A 19,729-nucleotide genomic window follows, 5' to 3' on the forward strand; every position below is an offset into this window, starting at 1 on the left:
TTTGTTTTTTTGTTTTGTTTTGTTTTTTTTTTTTTTTTGTTTTTTTTGTTTTAAAGGGTTGTACGGCGCTTGCAACACATTCAGGTTATATCAGCGCCAGTAAAAAGGCAGATAATGGGAAAGTAAAAAGTTCTAGATTTACAAATAAAGCATCCAAGAAAAAGTAAGACATAGGGGAACTGGGAACAAATGATCAGATGTAGATTCCAGGAGCACACCATCAAAGCCTACTTAGTTTGAGATCACCTATAAGTCTCATCCGGACACAAGCACAAAATCCAACAAAGAGGAATACACTCAAATGCTTACATTATAAATTCAAAATAACAAATATAATAATACATAACAGAGAGATTATTTACAAGAAAAAAATTTATCATCTCCCAAAACAATAACTATACATTTGACTGTTTCCCTCCCAGCAGGGACTCCGACCAGGGCCAGGACAAAACCAAGTAATATCATTCCAAGACAAAGACAGAAAGCATAATGTTGCAAAACAGATATAAGGGGATAGAAGACACAGTATGTACCCCCCTGCCCACAATGGGAGGTCAGAAACCCCACCCAGAGAGTCGGGATGAAATAGACACTGAAAAATGAAGGAAAAAAAAAAACAAACTATTTTGAACTTTTTACAATTTAATGTTTGTTGTTTTTTGTTTTTAAGGGTTTTACGGCGCTTGCAACACATTTAGGTTATATCAGCGCCAGTAAAAAGGAAGAAAATGGGATAGTAAAAAGTTCTAGAATTACAATTAAAGCACCCAAGAGAAAGGAAGACAAAGGGGAACTGGGAACAAATAGGGATCAGATGCAGATTCCAAGAGCAAACCATCAATGTACTTAGTTTGAGATCACCTATAAGTCTCATCCGGACACAAGCACAAAATCCAACAAAGAGGAATACACTAAATGCTTACATTATACATTAAAAATAACAAACATAATAATACATAACATAGAGATGATTTACAAGGAAAAAAATATCATCTCCCAAAACAATAACTATGCATTTGACTGTTTCCCTCCCAGCTAGGACTCAGGCCAGCGCCAGGACAAAACCAAGTAATCTCTTTCCAAGACAAAGACAGAAAGCAAGTTGGAAAACAGATATAGGGGATAGAAGACACAGCAAGTACCTCCCTGCCCACTATGGGAGGTCAGGATCCCCACCCAGTTACAATTTAAGAGATGTCTTTATCGTCCACTATAATGAGTAAAAACAACCCACAAGGCTATGAACTCAATTTTCTGAACATTGTTTGTTTTTTGTTTTAAAGGGTTTTACAAATATTTAAGTCCTTTCAGCGCCAGTAAAAAGGAAGAAAATGGAGTAGTCAAAAGTTTATAGATTTACAATTTGACCATTCAAGAAAAAGTATGATGAGATGGTAAAAATAACTTTAAATGTTGATTCCAAGAGCACACTGTCATTGTATTTAGTTTGAGATCACCTAAATGTCTCATCCAGACACACGCACATGATCTCAATAAGAGAAACACTCAAATGCGTACATTATACATTCAAAACATAAATAACAATACACAACAGAGAGATGATGAACAAGGGAAAGAATATCACCTCCCAAAACTAACTATACATTGACTGTTTCCCTCTCAGCCAGGGTATCTGGCCAGGAGCCAGTACAAAATCAAGTAATCTTATTCCAAGACAAAGACAGAAAGCAAGTTGGAAAACAGATATAGTGGGATAGAAGACAGAGTAAGAACCTACCTGCTCACTATGGGAGGTCAGGAACCCCACCCAGCCACAAGGCTATGAACTCAATTTTCTGAACTTAGTTCATCCCGACATAATTCTCAACCCAAAAAAAATAATAAAATAAAATAAAAAAATAATAATAATAATGATAATAATAATAATAATAATAATAATAATAATAATAATAATAATAATAATATAATAATAATAATAATAATAATAATAATAATAATAATAATACGTAATAAGGAAAGTATTAGACAGTATGTAAGAATTAAACTCACACTCACAACAAATGAAAAAGTGAAATGCATCATTGGTTTTAATCTGAACAGCCATCATTACAATGGAAACCCGTAAACTGAAATTCAAGCGGCAGTTTATTGTCGTATGTCTTGGTTTGGATACATTCATGACTGAAGTAGATTGGGTTTTTAATTAATTAATGAAAAATCAAAGGGCAGTCATTCATGAGTTCTTTAACTGTATATTTTTACTGAATTGTCTCCCTTGTCTTGTGTGGAGGAAAGCATGACAGAAATATTGAGGCACAATTAAAAATGCAATGATTAAATAATCTACAGTTCAATTTTAGCAGACAAATCGCTTTGTAATAAGAAAAAAGTAAATTAAAAATGAAAGGAAAATGGGTGTAATGGGTTTGATGATTTTACGTTACCAAGATTTTGTTTAATATGCCAAATATAAAAATCAAAAACATTATGGTCAACATTTTTACTGCACACCATGCTTTCCTCGTAAACAGAGGGCTCTGCATGCATTGCAGAAAAGAAAAAAAAACATTAAAAAATAATCGTTTCAACATTAATCATAGACTTGTTTTGTTTTTGTTTTTTGTTTTTTGTTTTTGTTTGTTTGTTGCTTTAGGTCTCTTCCAACACAATTGAGGTTATATGAGAGACCGCTGAAACAAAAAAACAAGCAATCTAACAAAAATAGTACAAATGTAAATCAAAATCATAACCTAAAGATATCATAAGCTAAATTATAAATAACCAAGAACAAACAGGCAGAAGATTTACAGGAAAAAAAATATCCCCTGTCAAAAATACAATCACAAACCAAAGAAGCAGGATAGGCTAGTAAAGAGAAGAAGAAACGACATCACTATCGGATCGTACACCCATGCGAACATCATAGGTATATGATTCAAGGGTGATGCTCCCATCCAACCACCCGCTGTTTTTTTTTTTTTTTTTTTTTTTAAGGGTTTTAGGGCGCTTACAACATATTAAGGTCGTATCACCGCCAGTAAAAATGGGAGAGTAAAAAGTTCGAGAATTAAAATTAAAACATCCAAGAATAAGGCAGACAAAGGGGAATTGGTTCAAATAGGGAACAGATGTAGATTCCAAGAGTAAACTATCAGTGTACTTAGTTTGAGATCACCTAAAGTCTCATCCAGACAGGTTCCCACTAAGAGGAACACACTCAAATGTTTACGAATCATGTATAATACATTTTAAAAAACATAGTACATTGCATACCAGAGAGATGATTTACAAGGAAAAATATATCATCTCCCAAAACTTTAACTATACATTTGACTATTTCACTCTCAGCCAATGACACTATCCGGGGAAAGGACAAAACCAAGTAATCTCATTCCAATACAATGACAAAATAGAAAGTTGGAAAACATATATAGGGGTATAGAAGACATGATAAGTGACCTATCAGCCCACTATGTGGGGTCAGGGACCTCTCCCAGCCTTCAGGCTTGTATAACTTTACGTCCTATTTTTTTTATTTTTTTGTTTCAACTATCCTTTTGCTTGAGCTGTTTCCTGTTTAACTGGTTTTCATTGTATCATCATTTGTATAGACAAGAAGAGATATCAAAGATTTACAAATTGATTCAAATCATCAATCTTACAAATTGTCATAAATATAAAATATTATGTAATAAGAAATTAAAAAAAATAAAAAATAAATCAATAGAGCAGTCAGCAATAATGCTTGAATATAGATGTGTACAACACACATTCTTTCATTCATTGGCCTTCAGTAGGGTCAACACAACAGGAAGAAATGTTACATGTAAATTCTTTAAAATAAATATAAGATAAGAAAATCTGCTTAGCTGCTTGGATTTTTCCCCAATTCAAGTCATTTTATTCAATAAAAAAACTTAACCAAATTCTTGAATATAGATGTGTAAAATGTAACAACACACATTACACGGCATGTGTTGTTTTCTTTCATTCATTGACCTTCAGTAGGGTCAACACAACAGGAAGAAATGTTACATGTAAATTCTAAAAGAGAAATAAGAAAAGGAAAACTGCTCAGCTATTTGGCCTTTTTCTTAATTACAGTTAATACAGTAATAGTCTTCAATAAATTCAAAAAAATAAATAAATAAAATTCCCTTTATTCATCCCAAAAGGGGAAGTTTGTCTCTTGGGTCTAGTCCAAGGGAAGACTGGAATAACCCAGGCATCAGCAGCAGTGCAGCACCGCAAATTGAGCTAGAGCGAAGTGACTTGCTCAAGGCCACACGGTGCAGAGGCAGGTGATCAAACGTGGTACCTTTCAGGTAGGAAGCAAAGGCCGTACTGCTGAGCCACGCTGTCCCAAAAGTCTTGTAACTTTGATTATGTCTTCAATTTTCCCCATTTGAATCACCCATAAAGTAGTCCTTCAGAGCCATTAGGCCCATGGAGTCAGAGTTTTCCCTTATTTCTATAGCGTGAAATAGACAATAACAACAGCCTGCTATCATTTGGATAGGATGCTTAATCTATTGCAAAGTATTTTCCACCAGATCTTACAGACCTAGCTACCCAATCACTGCTCGGTGGACAGGGGGATCAGAAATAAAATCTCGACAGATCTCTGTGTCCTTTTGCATGTGAAGCGAGTGCTCTGCCAACTGAGCTATCGAGACCCTCTGAATCACCCATACATATTACTGTATTGATTGAAGTTGTGGATTTCACTTAATATTATATATTATAAACCATAATAATGATGCTGTCCCCATTCCAAAGCTCTGGGTAAAGACTGTCACTGTATACATTCAAAATAATGAAAATGTTCCTGTCCCATCATTGTTTTTGTTTATTCACCTTAACTACTCCATTCACACATGTCTCATTCGTCCTCAGTGTTTCATTCATCGTATTTTGTTGATAAAGGGGAAACCCAAAACGTCCACAGTATCTGTCTTCATCTAATAAATTGAAGCTTAAAATTCACTACTAATCGTTATAAACTCAAAATGAGTCCAATCTCTGTGGTAAAATAAAACGTGTACAAATTATATATATATTATTCCATATTATTAGCTGTAAGGTGTGAGAAGTTGTCAATCAATACAATGAGAAAAATGGTGAGCAAAATATATGATGGAATGTAGAGTTGTTTTATATCAGAATTTAGGTGACCCATTTCTCAAAATGTTATTATGTTAGGACAGTTAAAAATCCAAAAACTGAGTTTATATATCAATATATAGTAAAAAGAAAGAAAAAAATGAGAATTGGGTTAATTAAGCCATTTTTTTTTTTAATTGGGAGAAGAGATATATATTTATCAAATTTCTAATTTTTTTGTTATTTTTACTTTAGAATACTTTTATTCCATTGTGTTTTTCTGGTATAATACCTTTCTATGACAATGGATCACCTAGCTAGGATACACCACAAATTCAATACGTTTCGATATGGATCGTTAAAATAAAGTTATCGAAAGTGACAGACAGGAAAAAGTGCCACAGATCCATAGTTAAGATTTTGTTTAAATAAAGTTAGGAAATATTTGGGTTTGTCAACAAAGAAACAGGACATTGAAGAGTTATTTGTTTGCTTGTTTATGTGTTTGTTTTGTTTACTTTTTATTGCTAAGACATTCGAAGGAGAGTCTTGAATAAGTTTGTAATGCTATTATTGAACATTAATTTAATTTACATATTCAAATACTGCATTATGGGCAGCAGTAGACTTGAAAATGCATGTTGCATGTTTATGGTAATGATGATGCTGGTGATGATGATAATGATGATGATGACGATGATAATGATGATGATGATGATGATGGCTATGACGATGAGAAAAATAACAATTAAACCCATCCTATCTGATCTTCTAAATTGTCAATCGGACAAAAGTAAATGAGATATGACTGAAGACAATCTGCATAGATCTTGAATATAAAAGTTATTGACCACCTCAATTAATTTTTTTAAATCTGTTTATTTCCTTGAATATATAGATGCATTGTCTTTACTTTTTAAATAAATGACAAATTTTATTAATTTTATCTATATTGATTCTTGAGGAGAATAATATTGCTATTTGGTGTTGAATGAATATATGTTTTTATTTGTACTATAATAAGCATTAAAAGCCTTGATACCTTGTCATGTCAATTCTACGTATAAACATGAATTAAATAGAGCAGAACTGCTGTTTCAATCAATTCACAATCAACTGCTGTTTCAAGCAATTCACAATCAATAGCATTTTGAAAACTTGACTTCGTAATTTTTGGACAATATTCAAACATAAATAATAGATCTTAATTGAAAGATAATACAAATCAGGTTGTAAGGATGTCATATTTCTGTTGTCCAATCTGTTATCACCACCAGGCCATGCAGTGATATTGAGAATATCAAATTAAGAAATTAAGGAGCAGGCACTGATGTAAGATAAAGAACTGAAACAAGTGTGAATGAAAAGTGCCAGACAAAGCAAGGAAGAAAAATACAAGAAAAAAAAAACCATCCCAAATAATTAGTTGACCCCGACTGGGGAGAGAAAAACCATCCCAAACAATCAGTCAACCTCGAGGTCGACTGACTTTTTGGGAAGGTTTTTTTCTTGTATTTTTCTTTCTTGCTTTGTCTGGCACCTTTCATACACACTTGTTCAGTACTTTATCTTACATCGGTGCCTGCTCCTTAGTTTCTTAATCTGATCACAATGTTTTATCTTTGGTCAGGCACTTTATATATATTAGACTCCGACCTTGTTAAAGACATAGACAGATACTCAGAGAACACGATAACATTCAGGGTGCCAAACAGACAAGTGTATTGTATGAAATGAATATGAGGTTCCATATGGCCTTCTGGGAGATTATATAAAATATTAAAGAACACATGGTAAAGTTATTGAAATAAGCTAGTCAAATATGTATTTTTGATATTTTTCATATCAGTAGCAGTTCCTTTAGAAATCAATCATTTGTCCCTTTTATTTAAATATTAGAGAGAAAAAAAGAGGAATCAGATTTTTCATTACAAATAATTGTCATAATGTTCAATATTATGCACAATAAAATATATCATTAATGAGAAAAAAAAAATAAAAATGTGTTACAAATTTGAAATATTCAGATCTGCTGGTAAAATTTGTCTTCAAATGGAAGGCATGGTAATTTGAAGAAACAAGTTTTGAACCTTTCATTACTTTATAAATTACAATGACTTGATTCTGGCTTTAGAAGTAAATACAAGAAATAAATAACGATAGTCAAATGGAATGGAAGCTTCTATTAAATTAATGAAGACAGATCTTGTGGACGGTTTCCCCTTTGTCAACAAAACATGATGAATGAAAGACTTCAGATCATTCATCGTGTTTTATTGACAAAGGGGAATCCTGAAATGTCCACAACATCTGTCTTCATAAACTAAATTGAAGCTTCCATTCCATTTTTGACTATCAATATTTATTTCTTCTAGCTTCAAGCAGAAACCTTTGCATTTCTAAGTACATATCATTGTTTTCTAACCTGATTATCAATTGCACATTAAATTTTTTTTTCTGAAAAAGGTCAAAAACTGCCATCTGGCTGGGCTCATCCAACCTCAATCTACATCCAACCTCAAACTACATCCAACCTCAATCCAGGAAAAACTTTATGGATCCACTCTGATGATGAGGACAATAAGCATGGATTTCTTTCGCCAGGTGGAAACTGCTGCATATGACTTTCATAATAGAGAATTAGAATAAAAAGAGGAAAAGATTATGATGGACATGGTGGCCAACTTTTCAAAGAGCTAAAACGGGACGACATCCTCAAGCACATTTCCATCATGACCCTAAATGGTGTTATGTTTGGAGTATAATAAAATATTATCTAAATTTAGAGCTATACTTTCGATTTGTCTGTTCCTTGTTTTAAATTGCTAGTCAAAAAAACATAATCCTAGAATATGCCATGGCCGTTTCCTTTCATAATGAACTGTCTATTATTATTTTTTACCTTTTATTCTATTTCTCCAGATTGCAAAATCAGGACAGTCCCGATTTTATTGGGACAGTTGGCCACTATGTCTATAAATATCTTTTGAAAATATAGAGTATTACAAACAAGGGACGGAAATCACTTTGACTGCACCAAACTCAGGATTTGCTATGCTCATCTTGAACCAACTGAAACCATGACAGTATGCTCCTGAAATAAAAAAAAAACAACAAAAAAGAGGAAATGTGACCCGGTATCTCAATGCGTTATTTTGTCGGGGTGAATCACATATTAAAAATTGACTTTGAGGTCTAAATTATGAAATTTTATTTGATTAATGTGTTGCATCGGGAAGACGGAGCATAGTTTCATAAACTACTTTGGACTAAAATTGTGTGATTCTAACCATTTTCACTTTAGGTTTTATTTTTCGCAAACTGGTTCACCCCAATATAATACCAAAAAGAAGAAATAAATAGCAAATAAAGAAATAAAAGTTATGAAAGTAGGTAAAGTAGAGAGCAGTGGGAATTGCCTGAAGTCTGGGATCGTGAAAATACTAACGAAAAGGTGAAAATGGAAAAGTCTTCGGATAGGAACAATACAGACAATGAACGTTTTGGGTACAAACCTTTCGTCAGCACAACAATAAACAAAGAAACGTGGAAAACAAATAGTATAAAATGTTTATTGTTGACCTGATTTAGGGTTTCTATGCAAAAATTCCATTGTCTGTACCATTCCCATACGAAGCATTTCCATTTTCACCATTTCAAAAGTAGGTAAGGGTACATGGTCAATGTAAAGGCATTTAGATTTCCTCTATAAAAAGTATTGTACAAAAATAAATAGCACAACTTCAAAAAAGGAAATACAAAACATAGATATTGCAGGTTAAAAACCCTTCATCAGCCATTAACAAACAGAGCAAAAACAGTAATACTTCATGTATAATCTCGCTTTGGATTGTACTTTTTTGAAGTCCATAAATTCTAGCAGCAAAAATCTTTTTTTTAAAGCTAAATATATTGTAGACTTGTTTTATTTACTTAAGAAATGTGGGACATCTGGATTGCAAAAGTTTATAATAATTTTGCACAGAGCATGATTATATCAACTTTAAAATCACTTGACTCGACACCCCAACATAACACTAGATAGACGTGGTTGGTCACAAATGCATACCCAAACCTGCCAAGCCTTCACATTCCAAACGTGGAATCAGAACGTCAGAAAATAAGAATTTGACACAAATAACAAATTGAAATAATATGAATTACTTACAAATGGATAATGCCCTATCAAAGTTACCACCAACTTTACCACCAAACACAAAAGGACAAAATTCTGGCACAACTGGCAAAATATCACATGTATTAGGTACTTAAATAGGGAAGTGGGAAGGAAGCACTTTTAATTTTCCTACTTACTTTCTCTTTTGGCAACCGCTAAAAGTATATATTTTACATATTTTACTCCCTCCCCCTTCTTTTTTTTTCATATCATTATCATTATTATTGAAAATATAATTTTATAGACAATAGTGGAAGGGAGGAAAGGAAGAGTGAAAATAGGAATGATTCAGCCAAAAGTTGAAGGGTTGGCAGGTTATGCATACCATAATGTCCAGTGAGGTTGACAGTGACGATAGCACCATTGAATTTAGGGTAATATTTTATTATAGGCAGCATTGCAATTTTAGCAGCTTCATCCGGGGATGCTCCTCTCTCCATCTCTATCACAGCCCGGTAACTGTCAGGAACAGATTGTTTAAAGAAAAGTTTTAAAGCCCTTTCCAATACAATTTCAAGGGGGAAACCTAAAGTCATAAACCAAATCTTTAATCTAATGCTAATATTGCTATTCCTTTGTTATTCTTAGGTGGTAGGAGGTCTAATTTGATGAGCAACAATAAAAAAAAAAATTTTAAAGAAAAGAAAAAGGAGAATTACTTTTAAATGTCTTAAAAGGGACAATTCAGGCAAAAATTAGACGTAAAACCACAAAATTCCTAACATTTTAAGTATCAAAAGTCAGCTAGTAAATATCTTGCTAATTTTTTACAAAATGTGCCTTAAAATAAGGTGTAATTTATGATGTTATTTTTAATGTGGCACCTCCATTTCAAAATCAATAAGAGAAGAAGAAGAGTTTGTTTGTTTGTTGCTTTAGGTCTCTTCCAACACAATTGAGGTTATATGAGAGACCGCTGAAACAAAAAAAACAAGCAATCTAACAAAAATAGTACAAATGTAAATCAAAATCATAACCTAAAGATATCATAAGCTAAATTATAAATAACCAAGAACAAACAGGCAGAAGATTTACAGAAAAAAAAATATCCCCTGTCAAAAATACAATCACAAACCAAAGAAGCAGGATAGGCTAGTAAAGAGAAGAAGAAACGACATCACGATCGGATCAAGAAGAAGAAGAAGAAGAAGAAGAAGAAGAAGAAGAAGAAGAAGAAAAAGAAGAGCAATAACAATAATGATGATAATAATAAGAGTAAAATAATAATAATAATAATAAATAAAGAAGAAGAAGAAGAAGAAGAAAGAGAAGAAGAAGAAGAAGAAGAAGAAGAAGAAGAAGAAGAAAGAAGAAGAAGAAGAAGAAGAAGAAGAAGAAAAGAAGAAAGAAAGAAGAAGAAGAAGAAGAAGAAGAAGAAGAAGAAGAAGAAGAAGAAGAAGAAGAAGAAGAAGAAGAAGAAGAAGAAGAAGAAGAGAAGAAGAAGAAGAAGAAGAAGAAGAAGAAGAAGAAGAAGAAGAAGAAGAAGAAGAAGAAGAAGAAGAAGAAGAAGAAGAAGAAGAAAGAAGAAGAAGAGAAAGAAGAAGAAGAAGAGAAGAAGAAGAAGAAGAAGAAGAAGAAAGAAGAAGAAGAAGAAGAAGAAAGAAGAAGAAGAAGAAGAAGAAGAAGAAGAAGAAGAAGAAGAAGAAGAAGAAGAAGAGAAGAGAAGAAGAAGAAGAAGAAGAAGAGAAGAAGAAGAAGAAGAGAAGAAGAAGAAGAAGAAGAAGAAGAAGAAGAAGAAGAAGAAGAAGAAGAAGAAGAAGAAGAAGAAGAGAAGAAGAAGAAGAAGAAGAGAAGAAGAAGAAGAAGAAGAAGAAGAAGAAGAAGAAGAGAAGAAGAAGAGAAGAAGAAGAAGAAGAAGAAGAAGAAGAAGAAGAAGAAGAAAGAAGAAGAAGAAGAAGAAGAAGAAGAAGAAGGAAGAAGAAGAAGAAGAAGAAGAAGAAGAGAAGAAGAAGAAGAGAGAAGAAGAAAGAGAAGAAGAAGAAGAGAAGAAGAAGAGAAGAGAAGAAGAAGAAGAAGAAGAAGAAGAGAGAAGAAAGAAGAAGAAAGAAGAAGAAGAGAAGAAGAAGAAGAGAAAGAAGAAGAAGAAGAAGAGAAGAGAAGAAGAAGAAGAAGAAGAAGAAGAAGAAGAAAGAAGAAGAAGAGAAGAAGAAGAAGAGAAGAAGAAGAAGAAGAAGAAGAAGAAGAAAGAAAGAGAAGAAGAAGAAGAAGAAGAAGAGAAGAAGAAGAAGAGAGAAGAAGAAGAAGAAGAAGAAGGAAGAAGAAGAAGAAGGAAGAAGAAGAAGAAGAAGAAGAGAAGAAGAAGAAGAAGAAGAAGAAGAAGAGAAGAAGAAAGAAGAAGAAGAAGAAGAAGAAGAAGAAGAAGAAGAAGAAGAAGAAGAAGAAGAAGAAGAAGAAGAGAGAAGAAGAAGAAGAAAAGAAGAAGAAAGAGAAGAAGAAGAAGAAGAAGGAAGAAGAAGAAGAGAAGAAGAAGAGAGAAGAAGAAGAAGAAGAAGGAAGAAGAAGAAGAAGAAAGAAAGAAGAAGAAGAAGAAGAAGAAGAAGAAGAAGAAGAAAGAAGAAAGAAGAAGAAGAAGAAGAAAAGAAGAAGAAGAAGAAGAAGAAGAAGAAGAAGAAGAAGAAGAAGAAGAAGAGAGAGAAGAAGAAGAAGAGAAGAAGAAGAAGAAGAAGAAGAAGAAGAAGAAGAAAGGCGCCATCACAACATTCCCTAAGAGAGGAACAGATTACAAAATTAGCAATACCTTACCTGGGCAAGAATCTCATCATGATGTCCCCATCACCTGTAGCCGCAGCACCACCACTCGCATTGCTGGCATAGGCACCTGCACCCATGATTGGCGAGTCACCAACTCGGCTGTAAACAAAAACAAAGAAAAAAATATGAATAGTCACAGTAACAAAATTGTTCTCAACATTAAAGTCATTGACTTTGTGAGGTTGAATTATAAATGTATATTAAACGCAGAAAAGATAAGAAAAATGCACCACCACCACCCCTTCACCTCTTATCCCCCTCACCCCCCAGCTACCCAATCGCTGCCAGGCGGACAGAGGGTGGATAGGGGGGAGGGGGAGCAGATGAAATCTCGACTTCATCCAGAATTGATCTTGTTCCTTTTATGTGGGAAGTGAATGCTCTACCAACTTAACTATTATTCCACTGATTTCCTTCTTCAAACTATTTCGGATTTTTTACCTTACACATTAAACTGCTCCAAAATGTTTCATTACATCATGAAAAGTTGTGTTTTATTAAATTTTCTCACCCTGGTACTTTGTGATTCATGCCATTGGTTGTCGTCCCAGCAAACACGCTACCCTTGGTGTCAACAATGACCATACCAATAGTGTCATGGTTGTTCTGGTCAACAGCTGGATGAGCTTCACCTGCTGATTGTGGTTTCTGGTACATGTTTTTCAGAGGGTTGTAGGGACCACAATGTTTCCTGGGATCAGGCGTCACATTCTAAAATTTTGGAAAGGTATGATTAATGAATTATCTTCAACACAAACAATATTTGTCAAGTTATATAATGCATTAATTCCACTAGACAGCGGTCCCAAGCCCACGTCCCATAAGGGAAGGAGGTGGGTTCCACATGGGTCTAGCAACCCAATTGGGTAGAAACTTACCACCACTACAGAAGCGGAAAAGACACCCTATGCTCCAGATGGAGTTAAAAGAAATAAGTAAGTAATTAGGCATATAATGCTTTTCTGAAATGTTAACACCTTCTACACACTTCACAATGATTCATGTAGAAATTTAAATATTATGTTTAAAACCAAATGAAGGGCTTTAAACTCTGTTAAGAAATCTACTTACTCTCATGAATTTTACATGGATGTTCAGCATTCAGCTTGACAATGAAAACTTAATTTATAATATTCTAATAGGACTTGAGTTAGGTACACATATTTGCAGGTCTGATAACCAAATGTAATTATGGGCCTGATTTAACATTGTTGTCATGGATAATATTTAAAGTTGGTTTGAGAGTATATATACATTATAACAACGAGGCCATAACAATTTGGGTTATCAGATCTGCAAATAAGTACACATCTGACCCGAGGTTTTAAAGTTTATGCAAGTTACTGTATGTTCCCAAGCAAAATGTTATTGCTTGAGTGAATATGTCATAGATTTTTAAAAGTACATTTAGAAGGAAGCCTAACCACTTAGAAACATGTTTGATTTACACTGGCTTACTCTTCTATAGTTAGGTTGACAATTATCCTGTTTCCATTGTGAATACATTTTCCGTGACTTGTTTGTTGAAAGTGTTTCTTCTTTAAAGCCCATTTCAACGGCAAAATGAGTTGCTATGGAAAAAATATAGTCAATAATCTGTAAATATTATTTGATAAAATCAGTTTGTAATGTTTAAAAAAAAAACAATCAAAACCTTTTAGTCGTGTTTATGTTTAAAATTATCATTTTCTTTTATGCAATAAAGTCCTATAATCATTATTATTATTAATATTACTATTACAATTATCATCATTTTTATTATTATTATTTGTGACCCTCCGCCTCGAAGCGGTATTAAGTCGGGATTTGGAAAACGAAGAAAACCGGTTTTAAAGTGGAAATGGTCAAAATTATCAAATTTCAGTTTTTGGTTGTTTCAGAAACTACAATCATTTTTCTACATAAAAACATAATAATTCAACATAAACAATGACGATAAGTTATATAAATTTCAAGTTTAAAAATGCAACTATCAGTGACACATTCAAAACGAGAGTTGACTTTCTCTCAGAGAGCCACCCTTTCCAAGGCTTAGTAATACCGAGTCTTTTTCTCCACCAATAAGATGTAAGATATCACAGCAAAGGGCGTGTCTTTATCTATCTCAGAGAAAGCATGACTGTTTTCACAATTTCATGGTTCAACCAATAATGAACTTTAAAAACTGTAAACAAGTCTAGGTTTTTCCCTGACAACCTTACAAATGAATGATTCTGATTGGTCAACGCTCATCACATGCGCTGTGGCTGTAGACCATAATGCTCGGGCGATGCTTCATGACGTCAGCATGCGTGTGTTACATATGTGTGTGTTTGTGCATTTTGATACACACCACGTGCTATTATCTCTTTGTCTAGCTGCATCAAGGTGATGGTCCTCCTTTGTCCCTCTTTTTTTATTCATGAAATTATAGGACATGCTAAGACTTAATAGGACAACAGTTGCCTAATTTTACACTTACAGAGATTGTTGTAGGATAAACATTTAATTTTAAGTACAAAAGCAGAACAATAAATAGAAACTTCAACAATTAATGAACTCCCAATGGAAATACGTGTAACTAAAAAATGAAATGGACGAATAGATAAACAGACAGAAAGACAAACCTATAAATGGATAAATAGATAGGTAGGTAGGTAGGTAGATAGATAGATAGATAGATAGATAGATAGATAGATAGATAGATAGATAGATAGATAGATAGATAGATAGATAGATAGATAGATAGATAGATAGATAGATAGATAGATAGATAGATAGATAGATAGATAGATAGATAGATAGATAGATAGATGATAGATAGATAGATAGATAGATAGATAGATAGATAGATAAGATAGATAGATAGATAGATAGATAGATAGATAGATAGATAGATAGATAGATAGATAGATAGATAGATAGATAGATAGATAGATAGATAGATAGATAGATAGATGATAGATAGATAGATAGTAGATAGATAGATAGATAGATAGATAGATAGATGAAGAGAGGGAGAGAGGCAAACAGAGAGAGAGAGAGAGAGAGAGAGAGAGAGAGAGAGAGATGGATGTTCGTTTTGTCGTGCTTTCTTTGTATACTGAAAGAAAGGAGGAAGGGGGGGGGGGGTCTTTTTAGACAATGAACAATGTGGATGAACGCTAAGGACAACTTGAGAGATTCAATAACATGTTTTCATGTAAGTCACTACACAATAAGCCCCACCCCTCCTCCTCAAGCTGTCATCTGACTCAAAATGGAAACAATGCAATGATTGATTTGACCAGCCCATTTCTTTAATTGCAATCTCATTGGTCAATATGTTTTCAGTTGATTGACTATGACTTACTTTGTAACAAAATGCTTTCTTTAAACTATCCCTACAATTCTTTGCTCCGCCTCCATCCCTTTTTTCATGTCTACCTCACTCTCTCCGTCTCCCTTTTGTTTCTTTCACACACACACACACACACACACATACACACACAAACACACACACACACACAAACACATACAATTATACAGGTTTCAATCTTTATTCTATTTCCCTCGCGTCCTCTTAATGCACAAGCAGTCTCTCTCCCCTCCCCCTCTCACTCCTCTTTTTCTCTATATCTCTCTCTTTCTTTCTTTCTCTCTCTCTCACACACACACATGTGTGTGGTTGTGTGTGTGTGTGTGCGTGCGTGTGTGTGTGTGTGTATTTTACTCTCTCATTCTATCTCTTCCTCTCTAATCCTCTTTCTTGATAATTCTTTCCCTGCCCACCCGGCTTCACGTAGTTTCAAAACTGTACTTTCAAATTATAAAACCTTCTTTAACTTTTGGCATTTTGAAATCGTATTTTCTCTATTAAATAAGACACACAAAAATTTCACATTAATATCACATTAATAATACATTATTTCATTGATTCTTTATTCAAATATCAAAAATTCTTGAAAAAGTGAGCAATTGTCGGCATTTTTTCCCAGTGTTTTATTTCTTTAAGAACATCTTACATAATAATGAATAACTACAAAAGTAATTATTGGATTGTTTCAAAAATTTGTATGTACATTATTAGATGTATAGTCTAAGCTCATGCCAAATTTCACTATTCTCGTCAAATTTTCGATGCCCGTATCTAAGGAGTTATCTTTGCCCATTGATTTGACTGTGCGTGAAAACGGTGCCTCACTTCAAAGTCGATTTTCTCAAAATTTGGTTTTCACACTCCCCCTACTTCAAACGGTCATATCTCGGCAATGAATGATCAGAATTGTATAAATTTGGTATCAAATTTTAAAGCATAAAATAAGCTATGATTGGGTACCAAAATCCCAAAATTGAAAAATCCGACTTAATACCGTTTCGAGGCGGAGGGTCACATTTTTATTATTATTATTATTATTATTATTATTATTATTATTATTATTATTATTATTATTATTATTATTATTATTATCCTTTCTTCCAAGCTATATTCCTTCATATTACCATTAAAATACTTGCATGCAGAAATTGCAATTATCAATTCAACACCATTCTAGTTTGTTTGTTTTTTTACCCATACCTGATTCCCCTACCAGCAAAGTATGGCTTGAGTGACGCATGACAGCACGTGCAACTCCAATCGCATTCTTGACCCTTCTCAAATCACCAACTGCACCAACATCAAATGTAGATCTGAGGAACACAACACGTGAATTTTAAACAATTATTATTTTCAACAAAGATAAACTTAAACAAATTTCTAATTTCCAGAAGTTTTTAATAAACAACATCCACACTAATAATAAAACTGCAAATTAAGACATAGTCTCAATGTGTCATACTGCTGTGTCTGACACATGTGCATTTGTGTGTCTGTGTTGTGAATGCCTTGTATATATAGAGATTATAGCGCATCAAGCAGAACTTATTATAGATTATGAGCTTTACAAATTTTTTTGCTATTATTTTAAAAACTAGACAATTGGCAAAATTCAATTGGCAATCAATGTTTGAAAAAGCCCCTTACCCATCCATGACCATGGCATCAAGAGTTGTCTCTCCTGTTTCATCTGGATTGCTTCCATAACCCACAGAGCCATCACATTGAATTATTTCACATACAGAACAACCAGTCACAAGACTATCTTCAGCACTATGGTCAGTATTCAACGCCTTCCAAGCTAAAATTTCAATTTGAGCAATAAAAATAAAATTGTTTTAAGGTCAAAGTTCAAAACAATAAAAAAAATTTAACATAAAAATTAGGGGGAAAAAAGTGTGATAAAAATGGTAAACAAAACCTAAAGATAATTTTTGTTTTTTTTTAAAGAAAATAATCCCCAAAATTAACTTTCCTTGAATTTGGATTGAAACTCAGACCTTCTAACTACAGTTACGTCTCTCCAATCTGAACATCTTGGTTCCCAGCATTTCATCCGGATTACAGATACGTTCAGATATTGAAATCACTCCCTTAAGTGTACAAATAAAGAAGAAAAAAGCCCGTCCCCAAGCAGCATGTCCGGATAATAGAGATAATCAACACGTGGAGTTCTGGATTTGAAAGACGCGACTGTACTTGAAAAAAGGTACTCATATTACACAGAGGTTACCAAATAATCGGTACGACTTAACTCTTTCCTCACTGACTATTTTCAAGATTTTTTACTGAAATGTCATACCCAACACACAAATTGATATTTTAAACTCAAATTTAAAAGCAATAAGTACATGCCATACATAATTTTGTTGATCAAAACAAACTTTTCAAAACAGCATCAATTTCTTGTAAAGTAGTCCTTCAGAACAATTCGACCCATGGAGCGAGGGTTTATCCCGGTTTCTAGAGCGTGAAATGGACAATAATGCTATAATGTGATGTCACATTACTTTTCCTATATCTGGAAGAGAAATGTCAAGGCCACAGACTAAATAAATAATTATATAATGAGTTAAATGTCCTGTGGTCCAGATTTATCCCTGAACACTCAAGTACAGTTTCTTCAAACACGGTTACCTTGAACTCACTCGAGTCAAATATTCCAATTTTTTTCATTGTTATTCTTATTCTTTGTTATCATCCGTTCCTTCCTCAAACTTACGGACTTCCGTAGTTTCACAGCACTTTTATTATTTCCATTTCACTTAATCTTTTAGCCATTATACAATTAGTTGCAATGTCCAATAAATATTACTACCGTACTTAAGATAAGTTTCATTTTTATAAGCGGTGTGATTTTTCTAATTTCAAAAACAATTTGCTGAGTTGGTTGTGGTTTACGACTCCGGTCAATGCCATTATCACTTACTGAACTGTGTTTCCCATCAGTTACGAAATTTCATGCGATGGCAAACATTATGTTTCATCAGGTTATAGTATCTTTAGTAAGGATTGATGGGGAATTCAGGAGATAAAAAAGGGAAGCGGGAGGGGGGAGAGGGGAATTCGGGGAGTCCCCCCCCCCTCCATGATAATAATAAAAATCCCCTCTTTAGGCATTCTCTGAAACTACGGAAGTCTTTCCCTTATTTTTACCTCAAGTATGGATTCATCAAACTAATTCCAGCCAACCTAATAAAAATCTAATCAATTAAAGGGTTTTTTAATGTACCGGTGTTTTCGACCACTGATGATTTACTGTGAAATTGACAGTTATGTATGTCTGCATCCTGTGTATTTATCTACACTGCAGGTGTCATCCACAGTGCAACGCTTCACCGCAAATTGAGCTATCTACCCTTATGACCCTTATGGGATTAGATAAAGATAGGGATAGTGACTGATATCTAGTGTGGGTGGCCTTCCACTTCCATAAAATAGAGGGCTACTTAGTAGTCTTACTCGAAATATACTCTTTTTGTCTAATTTTATGATACTTTTTACAGACGCAAACCCATATTCCAGTAATGGCAGGCCTCGTCAATTTGTGAATGACGATGCCTGTCTTCATTCAGTCCTGAGTCCAACTCCAAGTTTGGGAAAATCTGTTTAGTCATCTAGACCTAGAGTGAGTCTAGACTAGGACTAGAGGCAGGATTAGTTTAGTCTTAGAGTTTTGTTACTGTTCAGTAAATAAATTACCAGCTTCTGTGGCTTCAACAAACGGCCATGTGTTTATAACAATGGGAAGACGTAACCCATTTGATGCAGTTACAACATTCAAAAGAGTACAAATGAAAAATGTATGAACAGTCACTCTGGAAGTGCTCATTTTGCCAGTTTCCTCACAACTGAGTCACAACTACAACTCACTACTTTCGTTATCCTTCAACGAACATTGTCATATGATGTTGGTCATGTGACATCTTAATTTAAACTACTCGGATATGACCTTTGAATTTATGAGATGAGTACTCGGATATAATTTTTGCAACGAGCACCTAGAATTTAATTAATCAATTTATGTCACAGTCGCCATTTTCATTATCATTTATTTCTATATGCACATAGATAAGTAAGCACCTCCTCTTCATCATCATCATCACCATTATTATTATTATTATTATTATTATATTATTATTATTATTATTATTATTATTATTATTATTATTATTATTATTATTATTATTATTATTATTATTATTATTATTATTATTTTATATTATTATTATTATTATTATTATTATAGTAGTAGTAGTAGTAGTAGTAGTATAGTAGTAGTAGTAGTAGTAGTAGTAGTAGTAGTAGTAGTAGTAGTAGTAGCAACAGCAGCAGCAGTAGTAGTAGTAGTAGTAGTAGTAGTAGTAGTAGTAGTAGAAGTAGTAGTAGTAGTAGTGATA

General features: G+C 33.5%; 1 protein-coding gene across 3 annotated transcripts; it reads right to left on the minus strand.

Moving 5' to 3' along the window:
* Positions 1-2,929: 2,929 nt before the first annotated feature.
* On the minus strand, positions 2,930-19,236 carry LOC144970531 (N(4)-(Beta-N-acetylglucosaminyl)-L-asparaginase-like). Of its 3 annotated transcripts, XR_013644980.1 has the most exons (9): positions 19,032-19,236; positions 16,977-17,130; positions 16,530-16,642; positions 13,451-13,563; positions 12,504-12,703; positions 11,984-12,091; positions 9,567-9,700; positions 6,699-8,158; positions 5,249-6,391 (listed from the first exon to the last, which is right to left on the minus strand). XR_013644980.1 is itself a non-coding variant. In XM_078910272.1 (8 exons), the coding sequence occupies exons 1-8, from the start codon at positions 19,159-19,161 to the stop codon at positions 8,067-8,069; spliced, it is 1,044 nt and encodes a 347-aa protein (XP_078766398.1). In that variant the 5' UTR covers positions 19,162-19,229; the 3' UTR covers positions 2,930-8,066. The 3 variants fall into 3 exon arrangements, 2 of the variants coding, with proteins under 2 accessions (XP_078766398.1, XP_078766399.1); XM_078910272.1 differs by having other exon boundaries at positions 2,930-8,158; positions 19,032-19,229; XM_078910273.1 differs by lacking the exons at positions 5,249-6,391; positions 19,032-19,236 and adding an exon at positions 18,844-18,991 and having other exon boundaries at positions 7,931-8,158.
* Positions 19,237-19,729: the final 493 nt, after the last annotated feature.

This window comes from Berghia stephanieae, chromosome 4 (genome assembly GCF_034508935.2).
Source record: "Berghia stephanieae isolate SIO BIC M18660-M18661 chromosome 4, UCSD_Bste_1.3, whole genome shotgun sequence".
NCBI lineage: Eukaryota > Metazoa > Mollusca > Gastropoda > Nudibranchia > Aeolidiidae > Berghia > Berghia stephanieae.